The 13,907-nt window shown below is 29.5% G+C and overlaps 3 protein-coding genes across 5 annotated transcripts; 1 reads left to right on the forward strand and 2 right to left on the reverse strand.

The window, feature by feature from the left end:
- Nucleotides 1–2,098: 2,098 nt before the first annotated feature.
- Nucleotides 2,099–5,234, reverse strand: LOC130671115 (uncharacterized). Of its 3 annotated transcripts, none has more exons than XM_057474824.1 (8): nt 5,004–5,234; nt 4,784–4,926; nt 4,440–4,643; nt 3,616–3,961; nt 3,338–3,535; nt 2,742–3,075; nt 2,404–2,674; nt 2,099–2,323 (listed from the first exon to the last, which is right to left on the reverse strand). In XM_057474824.1, exons 1-8 carry the CDS (start codon nt 5,010–5,012, stop codon nt 2,275–2,277), a joined length of 1,554 nt encoding a protein of 517 aa, XP_057330807.1. In that variant the 5' UTR covers nt 5,013–5,234; the 3' UTR covers nt 2,099–2,274. The 3 variants fall into 3 exon arrangements, with proteins under 3 accessions (XP_057330807.1, XP_057330806.1, XP_057330808.1); XM_057474823.1 differs by having other exon boundaries at nt 2,408–2,674; nt 5,004–5,233; XM_057474825.1 differs by having other exon boundaries at nt 2,263–2,323; nt 2,400–2,674.
- A 165-nt stretch (nt 5,235–5,399) lies between these two features.
- LOC130671076 (uncharacterized) lies at nt 5,400–8,052 on the forward strand. The gene is made up of 7 exons (XM_057474767.1): nt 5,400–5,464; nt 5,593–5,799; nt 5,869–6,199; nt 6,422–6,613; nt 6,701–7,031; nt 7,112–7,384; nt 7,459–8,052. The coding sequence occupies exons 1-7, from the start codon at nt 5,400–5,402 to the stop codon at nt 7,872–7,874; spliced, it is 1,815 nt and encodes a 604-aa protein (XP_057330750.1). The 3' UTR covers nt 7,875–8,052.
- A 3,083-nt stretch (nt 8,053–11,135) lies between these two features.
- LOC130671077 (uncharacterized) lies at nt 11,136–13,787 on the reverse strand. The gene is made up of 7 exons (XM_057474768.1): nt 13,723–13,787; nt 13,388–13,594; nt 12,988–13,318; nt 12,574–12,765; nt 12,156–12,486; nt 11,803–12,075; nt 11,136–11,728 (listed from the first exon to the last, which is right to left on the reverse strand). Exons 1-7 carry the CDS (start codon nt 13,785–13,787, stop codon nt 11,313–11,315), a joined length of 1,815 nt encoding a protein of 604 aa, XP_057330751.1. The 3' UTR covers nt 11,136–11,312.
- Nucleotides 13,788–13,907: the final 120 nt, after the last annotated feature.

Raw genomic sequence — 13,907 nt, forward strand, 5'->3', positions numbered from 1 at the left:
CAAGTAATCTGGTATTGTATACTCCAAAAATAGTAACAGATCCCAATTCATATAAAATTGTGTGGTTCCCAAAACCACAAAATAAGTATTTTATACTACATTGAGTAGTTGTGGAAACTACAAAGTTTTACCACATTACAGTAGTAAGCAGAACTCCCATAGTAGTAAAATATAACGCACACTGTGGCTTTTGTTACTACAGTTGTCATTGCGGCGACCACAAAGTGTAGTAAAATTTTTACTAGTTTGGTGTAGTAAATTCTACTCCAGCATTTTTTCCCGTGCATATATTTCCCAAGTTTTACTATTACACGACGAGTATGTCTTTGTAAAATTTAGATAGAAAAACTTTCAATGGCTATTAAGAAAAAAATTAATTTTTGCGGGCAAAATAGAGTATGCCCCAACAAAAGTGAAAAAAAAAATTTCTGGATATTGAGTAAATTTGATTGAGTTACATTTTTTTACAAGTAATTCACATTAAAGAAAATTAAATTTACATAATTATTGGCTACAAATGAAGAAAATTAAAATTTTGATAGTTTCCATCGTAAAAAAAAAGTCATTAACTTTTTTCGACCAACACTCGAAATTTGAAAAAATTTAACAAAAAAATCTGTCTATCGGTTGACCCTGCAGGCCAGCTCAAAAACTTCCCACTGTTTTCGAGCTCCTTGAGCTCAAAGAGCTAGAAAACATTGTTGTAGATATATTTCCGAGCTCTTCGGGCTCGAAAATACTTTTGTATCCCATTGTTTTCGAAAAAAACCGTTTTTAACTTTTCTTTCTCCCACGATATCTAGGGACGAATTGACCGATTTTGATGGTTGAGGCAGCAATCGACGTGTTTCATTGAGTTCTAGAGCTGATCAAATTTTGAAACTGTTTGGTTGAGTCGTTTTAAAGATATTCGCAAAAAACCGTTTTTTGGTATTTCTTTCTCCCGCGATATCTCACGAACGAATCAACCGATTTTGATGGTTGAGGCGGCAATCGACGTGTTTTATTGAGTTTTAGAGCTGATTAGATTGTCGATTTTCTTAGCGGGAAGTTAAAAACGTCACTTAACTGCTATTTCCCACCAGACGATGCCAGATGATTTTGCTCAGGAACTTGGAAGTTATTAGCATCAGCAATTCGCAACACTTTACACTAGCAATGAACACTCAACCCTTAACGACACCACATACACTTTGCACAATTTAAATTAAACAAACACTGCACATTATAATTAAACAATCACTATGAGCAATAAATTTAATGAATAACTTCGTGAATTAACTGCCCCACTGTGTTTCAATTTAAATGTATTGAAGGATCTGGACTACTACTACCATTGTCGATGATACTGACTGCCGCTATTGGGCCGCCAGTTGATACAAAGCAATCGATTTTGCAACGATTCGATTGTCCCCACTTTAGAAAAATTTAAACGTTGAATAGGGGGCCAGAGCCATTGTCCAAAAGACATTCGTTCGATGCGAAATCTCCGAGATGCGACAAGTTGTCGAGTAGACAATCTCGTCGAAAAGAACTATCTATGACTAAACCAAAAGTTTAAAACTTCAAATCTGTAACAGTATAAATTTACGAAACAGAAAATTATCGAAAGAAAATTGTAAAATATAAATCACATCGAAATATGATTTATATAAAATAATTAGTAATAGAATAATAAATACTTGAATTGAAATAAATGAAAACAATCATTGTCATCGAAACATAGAGTATATATAAAGTTTTATTATCTAAAGATCGATTAAGTTCTACATTACCAACTTCCGTGGACAGTCAATAACACCAAAAACTATAATACCGACGACAGTTAATTGTACTCTTTATTGTTAGCAAAAAACGAAATCTGTTTTGAAAACAGATTGCTGTAATTAAAAAATAACTAATTAATTAAACTTGTAAATTAATTGTGTAAGTTTATTTTACATTTATAATTTAAAGATTAACCCTGGTACACTGTAAATAAATTTTTTTTTTGTTTTTTTTTTTAGTTGCGATTTCATGTGTTTTAAAATAATATCATATATGAAACTAATTGATTTGTTTAAATAATGAAAAAATTTAATTAGATTTATGGAGAAAATAATTTTTATTATAACAATTTCTATCGCATAAGAAATGATCAATACAAAATTCTGTAGATATTTTTTATTCTCAATAAATCAGATACATAAAAAAATTGAACATTAAAAAATTATTATAAAAATGCTTTTATGTTAACATTTTTATAATGAATAAATTATCAAATCCCCACCGTTTTCAAGCTGATCTTCGTTTATTGCAATATATGATTCTCCATTCACTGCAACTACAAATCAAATGTGCAATTAATTGAAATACTTTTATTTCTATATTTTTACTAATTGTCACGAATGAATTTTTACCCACTTACTAAATTTTTTTAACGGGATATTGATATAATTATTAACTTCAGCAGCACTATTGATTAAGTTTCCATTTTCCAGTACAGGGACTATATGACTAATACATTGTAGAAAATGTTCAACATCAAGAGCATTGCAGTTATATAATTCCCATGCTTTCAAAATTATATCATTTTTGAATAAAGTATGCGGTCGTTGAGAGCGTCGAACTAGCTGAGAAATTTTCAATGACTCGACTTCATTTTTAGTTATTGTATAGTGGTTAATCAACAATTCTGAAATACGAATATTTATTTGTTATAACTATATATAGCGGAAAAAAAAAATCGGTTCATAACGTACCTGTAAATTGCCATATACGAGGATGAATTCCGAATTTATCTTTTAAACGTCGATTATATGATTCTACAAAGTTATTAGTCCTATTTAAAATATTATAAATAGTGAAGTTTTCAGGTTTAATATTATTTATCCAATAGGATTTATAATAAGTCAAAAATGTTTGAAAGTGTGGGAGGAACACAGCGTACAGATCGTTTAAATAATCGAATGCTTGTTGAATTTGGTTTGCAGGAAGAAAAGCTAAACCAATCAGCTTTCTAAAATATTCTTTTCCATCTTCCCATTCCCTCAATTTTTCTAGCAATCCAATTTTTTTCGCTTTCTTCATCAGTGCCTGAAATTTTATCATACACGTGAAAAAAATGATCTTCAATACCACGGTAACATAATTTATAAATATTAACAGAAATTTTTATGATTAATTTTAACTAATGATTTTGTATATATACTTTAATTTATGTATTATCATTACTGTTATTATTTAACAACAACAAGAATATCAATAATAATTAGAATAATTAACATTATTGACGTAAAAACAAAAATTATAATAGTAATAATGCTGGTAATGATCATATCATATGATAAATTATTACCTGAACATAATGAAAGTAGCAACCATGACTAATGGCATTAGGGTAAAAATCCCTAAATACTTTTAAAAGTCCGATTTCAAAGTCAGACGTTATCGATAATACCCGTAAATGTGGTGTTAACTGAACGAAATGGTTAATTACTGCAGCATAACAAGGTTTACTTTTATTTGACATAAAACTCCAAGCTACTGGAAGCACCTTTAAAATATAAATCAAATAAAAATGTCTGGAGATTAATTGCACTCACGTAATACAAATATATAATCATACTCATTTACCGTATCGTTAAGAGAGGCCATTATAGTGAAAAATTGATAAATTTTTTTACTTGGCTCACGTGGACATACTTTATATGTGGCATCTACATAAAGATCTACAGTTTGAAAATTAAGCAGTAGATTAGAGTCCACAAAGACAACTGCTTGTGATCCGTCTGTTCCATGTACATGAGTAACAGTAATATTGCTGCCGTTGGGTATAAAAAAATTTTTCCAGCGAGCCGAATTTAATAGTAAAACATATTCTTCAAGCGACTTTGGAGATGGAGGACAATTGTTTTTGCGCCAGCTTCGCATTGTTTTTACGATTACAACAAATGGTACCAATATAGATGCACGAGCATGTCTATAAATAAAACATAAAAAATAACTTAGGTTTAACAATTATACAAAGTATTTATTGTGCAGAAGACAAAAATTAGTTGAAAAAATATTTATTTTAAAATATAAATTTTAGTCTTTTATTTTGAATTAATTTAAATTAGTAGTTATTTTTTTTAAATTAAAATCACTCAAACACTTTCATACTTTTATATTGATTCAATAATTAATCAAAATTGCAATCGTAAAAATATTGGGCTTAAAATGTAAAGGTAAAACAACTAATTGTTATAAGTTTGTAGTCATTATAAAATCAGATATTATTATTATCAGATATATATATATATATTCACATAAAATTTTCTATAATGTTGTAATTAAGTTTAAAAATAAAGGGTAGTCCCAAATTTGATTGAGTAGACTACTATAAAATTCTTTGTTGGGAACGTAAATAAATCTATACACAAAGGTAAAAAATTATCACAATAATTTTCTTCACATACCTCACGCTTACATCATCGTAAATTAAACGTAAATTACGAAGGCTCGTAGACACAGTTCTATAGAGCTCAAACATGAAATTGTAAATAAACTGAGTATCATAATTTCTGACATGATTGTGACCTTTAGTTAATGTAACTGGTCCTCCGTTTGTGGATCCTCGAGCTCGACAATTACTCTTCTTTTTTTCGTGGCACTTAACATACCTATACAAATATATATATGTATATAATCATTGAATAAATTAAGTTGATCATGACATAAATAATTTATTTATATAACCTACAATAACTATAATGCAATTCATAAATACATCACTAATAATAAAATCAAAATCAAAGCTTACACGAGGCCATCAGATGAGGAAGAACGTACGTAACAATAACCATCGTCAAATATAGGAGGTGATGATTGATGATTAATAGGTCCGAATTGGAACATTGTAGAGTATTTAAAATCACATGGATACTTCAGCCACAATAAATATACCTAAAATTTTATATAAAAATAACTTTAACTTGTTTAAAATTAAAATATATAAAATATATGAGGAACGTCTTCAGTACTTCATTCATTGACACTGAAATCTCGTAATTTCTATCTAGCCGCTACAGAAGCACTCAAACCATTGAAATTTCCTGTCTTTCCAACAATAGAATCGAGATTCGTTCAATCGATATATCGAAAATGCAAATTTTTTAAATTTGATTCTTCTATAATAATATAGGGGGGTTAACGATTGTCAATTGTTTTTTAATTCACCATTTTGAAAATTAGCTCAGAGCGTTCTTTTATTGTGAGGCGTCACTAAGATCGGTTCGATTTTCAATAATAGTAATAACCCTTTTGTTTGAATAGTAATAACTACTGAATCTTTTAATATTCAAAAATTATATAATAATTGAAAACTCAGAAATTTTTAATTTTATCATAGTTACTTCAAAGTAACACAAATTAAAAAAATGTCAAATGTAATTAGAGAAGGTGGCTTCTCGTATTTCGTCGAAAGAGTGGTCGACGATTTAAGGTAATACTCTTTGATTTAATTCCAAAAAATAAATAAAAATAAAAACATTAATTCAATTATTATCTTGTACGAATTTAATTAAAGCTGAAAAAAAAAAAATTTACTAAATTATTGAAATATTTTTGCAGATACTTAAGATGTCGAGCAATTGTAACTCAACGATGTCGAGCTCGGGGTACAAAATTTTTAGACCACCCAATCATCCTCACCAGAGCACATTGCCACGGCCGTGATGAAGATGAAGAAGATCGCCTGCAATTCCAGCGAGACCTTATTCGTGGTGCTCAGGCTTCATTCCTGCCATTAAAAACAGTTTATAATACTGTTTTGGAACAGTAAGTTAGAAATAAAAAAAATTATTGATATACGTAAGCTATATTTTCTGATTTTAAATATGATTGTAGTCATCCTAATCGAGATGGAAAGCAAACATACCGAATGGTGTGTAGACTGATGTCAAATGCTCGTGACAGAATGGATCTACCTGATCCCCAATCATATTCGGATTTGATAAATGTTATGTACAGTGCAGCGTTTGGTTCATTAAAAAGATACACAAATATGAATTCAATTCAGTTAAACTACGTAGGTAATGATGCATTAATTATCGGAGATCCTGATTTCATTCAGTCAATAAATTTCACTGTCATTCATACAAGCTCAACAGCTTCAGTTGTGCCGGAATTTAACAATGCTCAGTTACTCACTTACATCTTAGCAGAAGTGAATGGTCATGTATGTATAAATATGACGTGTCTTATTTCTACAAATTACTACTTCTTTTCTTCATTTGATTTCATCTCTTTATTAATATAAATTATTTACCTCTATATTATATATATTATACATATTTTTTTGTTGCTTGAACTATCAAAACATCTAATTTTCATTGGAGAATCTTTATTTTAAATTGTTGTCTGCCTAAATTAAAAATGGATTATGTGTAATTTTTATTAGGTATTTCCAATTGTTACCATATTATGGTCTCGAAGGACTCCAGCAGTGTGTGCCGCTGTTTTGAATATTATACATCATCAATATATTAGAAATGCGCCACTTACGATCTTTACTGATTTTGATTTGAAGCTGTACTTTGAGCATGAATTTCCTAATAGCGTAATTCTGGGAACTTATCATAGTTATTGTCGTGTACGTAAACTTAGATATATTATATTTCATAATTTTACATTCATAAGTATTGTTATTTTACGAGATTTTTTTTTTTAATTTTTATAGATTATTTTTCAAAAAGCTTTGAATCTGGAACTTGACACTAATGCCATTGAAGTTCAAGAGTTTCTAAAAAAATGTATGGGACTTATTCTTTTGCCAGAGAATCATACTTCTGCAGCATTGACGAGTTTGACTCAATCTCTTCCACCGAATTGGCTTCACCAGTTACAACCGTTTATTAATTACTTGCAAACTGAATGGATTGACGGTGTCACCCCAAATAGACTGTCATTATTTCAAAGCCTAAAAGGAGTCAACAACATTTCCGTTTTATTCACTCGCGAGTTACAATATCGACTGAGAAATCGAAACCCAACAATCTGGAGTTTTTTAAGTATGTAAAACTAATTAAAGTTGAATTTACATGTGTCTAATTTAGAATAAATATTAAAGTATGTGGTTTTAATTTTTCAGGAAGTTATGTCCAATTTATAAATGCAGCAGCATTAGACGTAATCAAAATTGTACGCCAACCATGTGCTACCATTAAATTTCCTGGTATCAGCGCGCTTTGTGTCCAACGACTTTTATTGCGGAAACAGTGGAGTGCTGTTAATGATAATAGAATTTCACCTTTGGAATTTTTAAACGCTGTAATGCCAATCCAAACAGAATATTTTAACAATTTACTTCACAATGCTGAATTTTTAATAGAACAGCAACTGCTTGTTAATGAAACAAATAATGGTAAGAATTAAAAATTTCACATGTAAGCATTAAATTTATCAAGTCACTAATTACTTTTATCCTTATATTTACAGTAGAACCTATGGTTGAAGCTATTGAAATGATATGTACAATCTGCTATGATGATCCTGTTACTGTTGTCTGCTTACCATGTCTTCACATACAAATGTGCACTGAGTGTGCCAATAACACTCAGGAGCAAGCAAGAATAAATCACAGACCTCTCTTGTGTCCTTTTTGTAACTTGCCGTCAGAGCTTCGTCAAGGGAACTTCAGAGTTGATCCACAAATCAATATTCCATTAATGACATGTGAATTATGTAATATTAACTCAGTAAAAATTGTTTGTTTTCCGTGCATGCACATAAAAATGTGTGTACCTTGCTCTGAAGAAAGAGCAGCAGCTGCTGTTAATGAAGATATCGATGTACACTGTCCATTTTGTGATGAGCCAGCTGTCTTCCAGCGAGGATTTTTTCCGCTTGCTTAAACTTACTTTTATTTAAAGTCAACTAACTATGTTTTCAAATTTAATATTTAATTTACATTTTTTAATTATGTTTAATTATAAGAACGAATTCATTTGGTCTTGAAAAATGTTAACTTAAAAGCATTTTTATAATAATTTTTAATGTTCAATTTTTTTATGTATCTGATTTATTGAGAATAAAAAATATCTACAGAATTTTGTATTGATCATTTCTTATGCGATAGAAATTGTTATAATAAAAATTATTTTCTCCATAAATCTAATTAAATTTTTTCATTATTTAAACAAATCAATTAGTTTCATATATGATATTATTTTAAAACACATGAAATCGCAACTAAAAAAAAAACAAAAAAAAAATTTATTTACAGTGTACCAGGGTTAATCTTTAAATTATAAATGTAAAATAAACTTACACAATTAATTTACAAGTTTAATTAATTAGTTATTTTTTAATTACAGCAATCTGTTTTCAAAACAGATTTCGTTTTTTGCTAACAATAAAGAGTACAATTAACTGTCGTCGGTATTATAGTTTTTGGTGTTATTGACTGTCCACGGAAGTTGGTAATGTAGAACTTAATCGATCTTTAGATAATAAAACTTTATATATACTCTATGTTTCGATGACAATGATTGTTTTCATTTATTTCAATTCAAGTATTTATTATTCTATTACTAATTATTTTATATAAATCATATTTCGATGTGATTTATATTTTACAATTTTCTTTCGATAATTTTCTGTTTCGTAAATTTATACTGTTACAGATTTGAAGTTTTAAACTTTTGGTTTAGTCATAGATAGTTCTTTTCGACGAGATTGTTTACTCGACAACTTGTCGCATCTCGGAGATTTCGCATCGAACGAATATCTTTTGGACAATGGCTCTGGCCCCCGTTGAATACAGCAAGTAGCGTCATCTTGGCGCGAAATTTCGAAATTCAAATTTAATAATTTTATTAAAATTTTTTCTCACCTCCGGGCGGAAAGCGTCAACTTTCGTCCCGCTGTGCAAAACGAAGTTGCCGCTTCCCGCCTCCGTCGAGGAGAAAAATAGTATACACTCCTCGGGAAGTAAATAAGAAAGCCTCAGATCACATGTTTGTTGACCTCGGCTTCGCCTCGGCCAACAATTACATGTGATCTGAGATATTTCTTACTTTACTTCCCTCGGTGTGTAATATACTATTTTGTTTCAATAATTATACTTCGGAACGCACTCTTTATCTTTAAATTTTTTCACAATGGCGGCATTAAAAGTGATGATAAAAAACACCTTCACTCCAATGATTCGATAAAAAAAATTTCACTTATACACAAACACTCACACTTTTTAAACACTTTAGTATATTAACAATAATTAATAAAAGTTATTTACATAGATTTTAATGATCTTGAAGTTTACGTGATCCCGAAGTTCGCAGATAATTAATAATTGTAGGATTATTTTTTAACAATTTAATTAAAAAAAAAAATCTAATGAAATGCAGCTGCAGAAAATTAGAAAAATTATTGATGCAATTTTCTGAAATATTTTTTTTTTAATTTTGTCGTTTTTAAAAAAATCCAAAATTTATTAGACGTCAGCTAATTTCAATATCATAAGTTACCAGACAATTAATAATTTTCGGATTTTTTTTAACAAAAAAACACTAAAGATATGCACACGTAGAAAATCAAAAACACTATAGGTGCATTTTTTAAAAATATTCTTTTTTTAATGTATCGTTTTTTAAAAAAATTCAAATATTATTAGACGTTGGCTAACTTTAGTATCATGGATTTTAAATAAATAAAACAAATGACGGCGGACGCCAGTAATCCAACAATAAAAAAGATGGAACGATTTAATTAGTTGTTATTTTTCGTTTTTTATGTTAAGTACCGATAAAATTATTATCACGAAATGTTCATTGGGTGGTACAGAATATTTAAAGACACGGGTTTTAATTTATTTTAACAAAAAAACACTGAATTTATTTATTTAATCGCGACTTAGATCACGTCCGAGTTAATGCTATGCCGGTAAACTGAAGTTCGACACAACCACTTGCGCAGTTGAAGAAACGGTTGGTACGACCTGCGCAGTAGAGACTCAATAGACACGCGCGTGCGCAGAAACCAGTCAGTCTCCCGCTCGATGCCTGCTCTCAGTGTCGTTAGCATCTTTACTCGGTAAATTAATTTGTTTAATTATTGAATGGCATAATTATGAACAAATAAATATTTTTAAATAATTTTCTGTTTAATAATATATATTTAAATACATAAAACTATGTGTGTCAGTGAACGTGATGTGAATAATAAATTAAATTCAGTGACGATGTAGTTCTTGCGTCGTTTTCCGCCATCTTAATTGTCGGAATTTGAATACACAAATAAATATCTTAGTGATCTAGTTTTATTTAAAACATTAATTTTAAATTATTCAGTGAAGTGGTGATTAATTACTTGTGTAAATTTAATTTTTTGGTGAGTGGTTATATCGTTAATTTATTTCCTTGGACACCGGTGATGTACAAGTACTCGCTGCTGGGGGCCAGAGCCATTGTCCAAAAGATATTCGTTCGATGCGAAATCTCCGAGATGCGACAAGTTGTCGAGTAAACAATCTCGTCGAAAAGAACTATCTATGACTAAACCAAAAGTTTAAAACTTCAAATCTGTAACAGTATAAATTTACGAAACAGAAAATTATCGAAAGAAAATTGTAAAATATAAATCACATCGAAATATGATTTATATAAAATAATTAGTAATAGAATAATAAATACTTGAATTGAAATAAATGAAAACAATCATTGTCATCGAAACATAGAGTATATATAAAGTTTTATTATCTAAAGATCGATTAAGTTCTACATTACCAACTTCCGTGGACAGTCAATAACACCAAAAACTATAATACCGACGACAGTTAATTGTACTCTTTATTGTTAGCAAAAAACGAAATCTGTTTTGAAAACAGATTGCTGTAATTAAAAAATAACTAATTAATTAAACTTGTAAATTAATTGTGTAAGTTTATTTTACATTTATAATTTAAAGATTAACCCTGGTACACTGTAAATAAATTTTTTTTTTGTTTTTTTTTTAGTTGCGATTTCATGTGTTTTAAAATAATATCATATATGAAACTAATTGATTTGTTTAAATAATGAAAAAATTTAATTAGATTTATGGAGAAAATAATTTTTATTATAACAATTTCTATCGCATAAGAAATGATCAATACAAAATTCTGTAGATATTTTTTATTCTCAATAAATCAGATACATAAAAAAATTGAACATTAAAAATTATTATAAAAATGCTTTTAAGTTAACATTTTTCAAGACCAAATGAATTCGTTCTTATAATTAAACATAATTAAAAAATGTAAATTAAATATTAAATTTGAAAACATAGTTAGTTGACTTTAAATAAAAGTAAGTTTAAGCAAGCGGAAAAAATCCTCGCTGGAAGACAGCTGGCTCATCACAAAATGGACAGTGTACATCGATATCTTCATTAACAGCAGCTGCTGCTCTTTCTTCAGAGCAAGGTACACACATTTTTATGTGCATGCACGGAAAACAAACAATTTTTACTGAGTTAATATTACATAATTCACATGTCATTAATGGAATATTGATTTGTGGATCAACTCTGAAGTTCCCTTGACGAAGCTCTGACGGCAAGTTACAAAAAGGACACAAGAGAGGTCTGTGATTTATTCTTGCTTGCTCCTGAGTGTTATTGGCACACTCAGTGCACATTTGTATGTGAAGACATGGTAAGCAGACAACAGTAACAGGATCATCATAGCAGATTGTACATATCATTTCAATAGCTTCAACCATAGGTTCTACTGTAAATATAAGGATAAAAGTAATTAGTGACTTGATAAATTTAATGCTTACATGTGAAATTTTTAATTCTTACCATTATTTGTTTCATTAACAAGCAGTTGCTGTTCTATTAAAAATTCAGCATTGTGAAGTAAATTGTTAAAATATTCTGTTTGGATTGGCATTACAGCGTTTAAAAATTCCAAAGGTGAAATTCTATTATCATTAACAGCACTCCACTGTTTCCGCAATAAAAGTCGTTGGACACAAAGCGCGCTGATACCAGGAAATTTAATGGTAGCACATGGTTGGCGTACAATTTTGATTACGTCTAATGCTGCTGCATTTATAAATTGGACATAACTTCCTGAAAAATTAAAACCACATACTTTAATATTTATTCTAAATTAGACACATGTAAATTCAACTTTAATTAGTTTTACATACTTAAAAAACTCCAGATTGTTGGGTTTCGATTTCTCAGTCGATATTGTAACTCGCGAGTGAATAAAACGGAAATGTTGTTGACTCCTTTTAGGCTTTGAAATAATGACAGTCTATTTGGGGTGACACCGTCAATCCATTCAGTTTGCAAGTAATTAATAAACGGTTGTAACTGGTGAAGCCAATTCGGTGGAAGAGATTGAGTCAAACTCGTCAATGCTGCAGAAGTATGATTCTCTGGCAAAAGAATAAGTCCCATACATTTTTTTAGAAACTCTTGAACTTCAATGGCATTAGTGTCAAGTTCCAGATTCAAAGCTTTTTGAAAAATAATCTATAAAAATTAAAAAAAAAAATCTCGTAAAATAACAATACTTATGAATGTAAAATTATGAAATATAATATATCTAAGTTTACGTACACGACAATAACTATGATAAGTTCCCAGAATTACGCTATTAGGAAATTCATGCTCAAAGTACAGCTTCAAATCAAAATCAGTAAAGATCGTAAGTGGCGCATTTCTAATATATTGATGATGTATAATATTCAAAACAGCGGCACACACTGCTGGAGTCCTTCGAGACCATAATATGGTAACAATTGGAAATACCTAATAAAAATTACACATAATCCATTTTTAATTTAGGCAGACAACAATTTAAAATAAAGATTCTCCAATGAAAATTAGATGTTTTGATAGTTCAAGCAACAAAAAAATATGTATAATATATATAATATAGAGGTAAATAATTTATATTAATAAAGAGATGAAATCAAATGAAGAAAAGAAGTAGTAATTTGTAGAAATAAGACACGTCATATTTATACATACATGACCATTCACTTCTGCTAAGATGTAAGTGAGTAACTGAGCATTGTTAAATTCCGGCACAACTGAAGCTGTTGAGCTTGTATGAATGACAGTGAAATTTATTGACTGAATGAAATCAGGATCTCCGATAATTAATGCATCATTACCTACGTAGTTTAACTGAATTGAATTCATATTTGTGTATCTTTTTAATGAACCAAACGCTGCACTGTACATAACATTTATCAAATCCGAATATGATTGGGGATCAGGTAGATCCATTCTGTCACGAGCATTTGACATCAGTCTACACACCATTCGGTATGTTTGCTTTCCATCTCGATTAGGATGACTACAATCATATTTAAAATCAGAAAATATAGCTTACGTATATCAATAATTTTTTTTATTTCTAACTTACTGTTCCAAAACAGTATTATAAACTGTTTTTAATGGCAGGAATGAAGCCTGAGCACCACGAATAAGGTCTCGCTGGAATTGCAGGCGATCTTCTTCATCTTCATCACGGCCGTGGCAATGTGCTCTGGTGAGGATGATTGGGTGGTCTAAAAATTTTGTACCCCGAGCTCGACATCGTTGAGTTACAATTGCTCGACATCTTAAGTATCTGCAAAAATATTTCAATAATTTAGTAAATTTTTTTTTTTTCAGCTTTAATTAAATTCGTACAAGATAATAATTGAATTAATGTTTTTATTTTTATTTATTTTTTGGAATTAAATCAAAGAGTATTACCTTAAATCGTCGACCACTCTTTCGACGAAATACGAGAAGCCACCTTCTCTAATTACATTTGACATTTTTTTAATTTGTGTTACTTTGAAGTAACTATGATAAAATTAAAAATTTCTGAGTTTTCAATTATTATATAATTTTTGAATATTAAAAGATTCAGTAGTTATTACTATTCAAACAAAAGG

The sequence above is a fragment of the Microplitis mediator genome, chromosome 7, assembly GCF_029852145.1.
Source record: "Microplitis mediator isolate UGA2020A chromosome 7, iyMicMedi2.1, whole genome shotgun sequence".
In the NCBI taxonomy this organism is placed as follows: domain Eukaryota; kingdom Metazoa; phylum Arthropoda; class Insecta; order Hymenoptera; family Braconidae; genus Microplitis; species Microplitis mediator.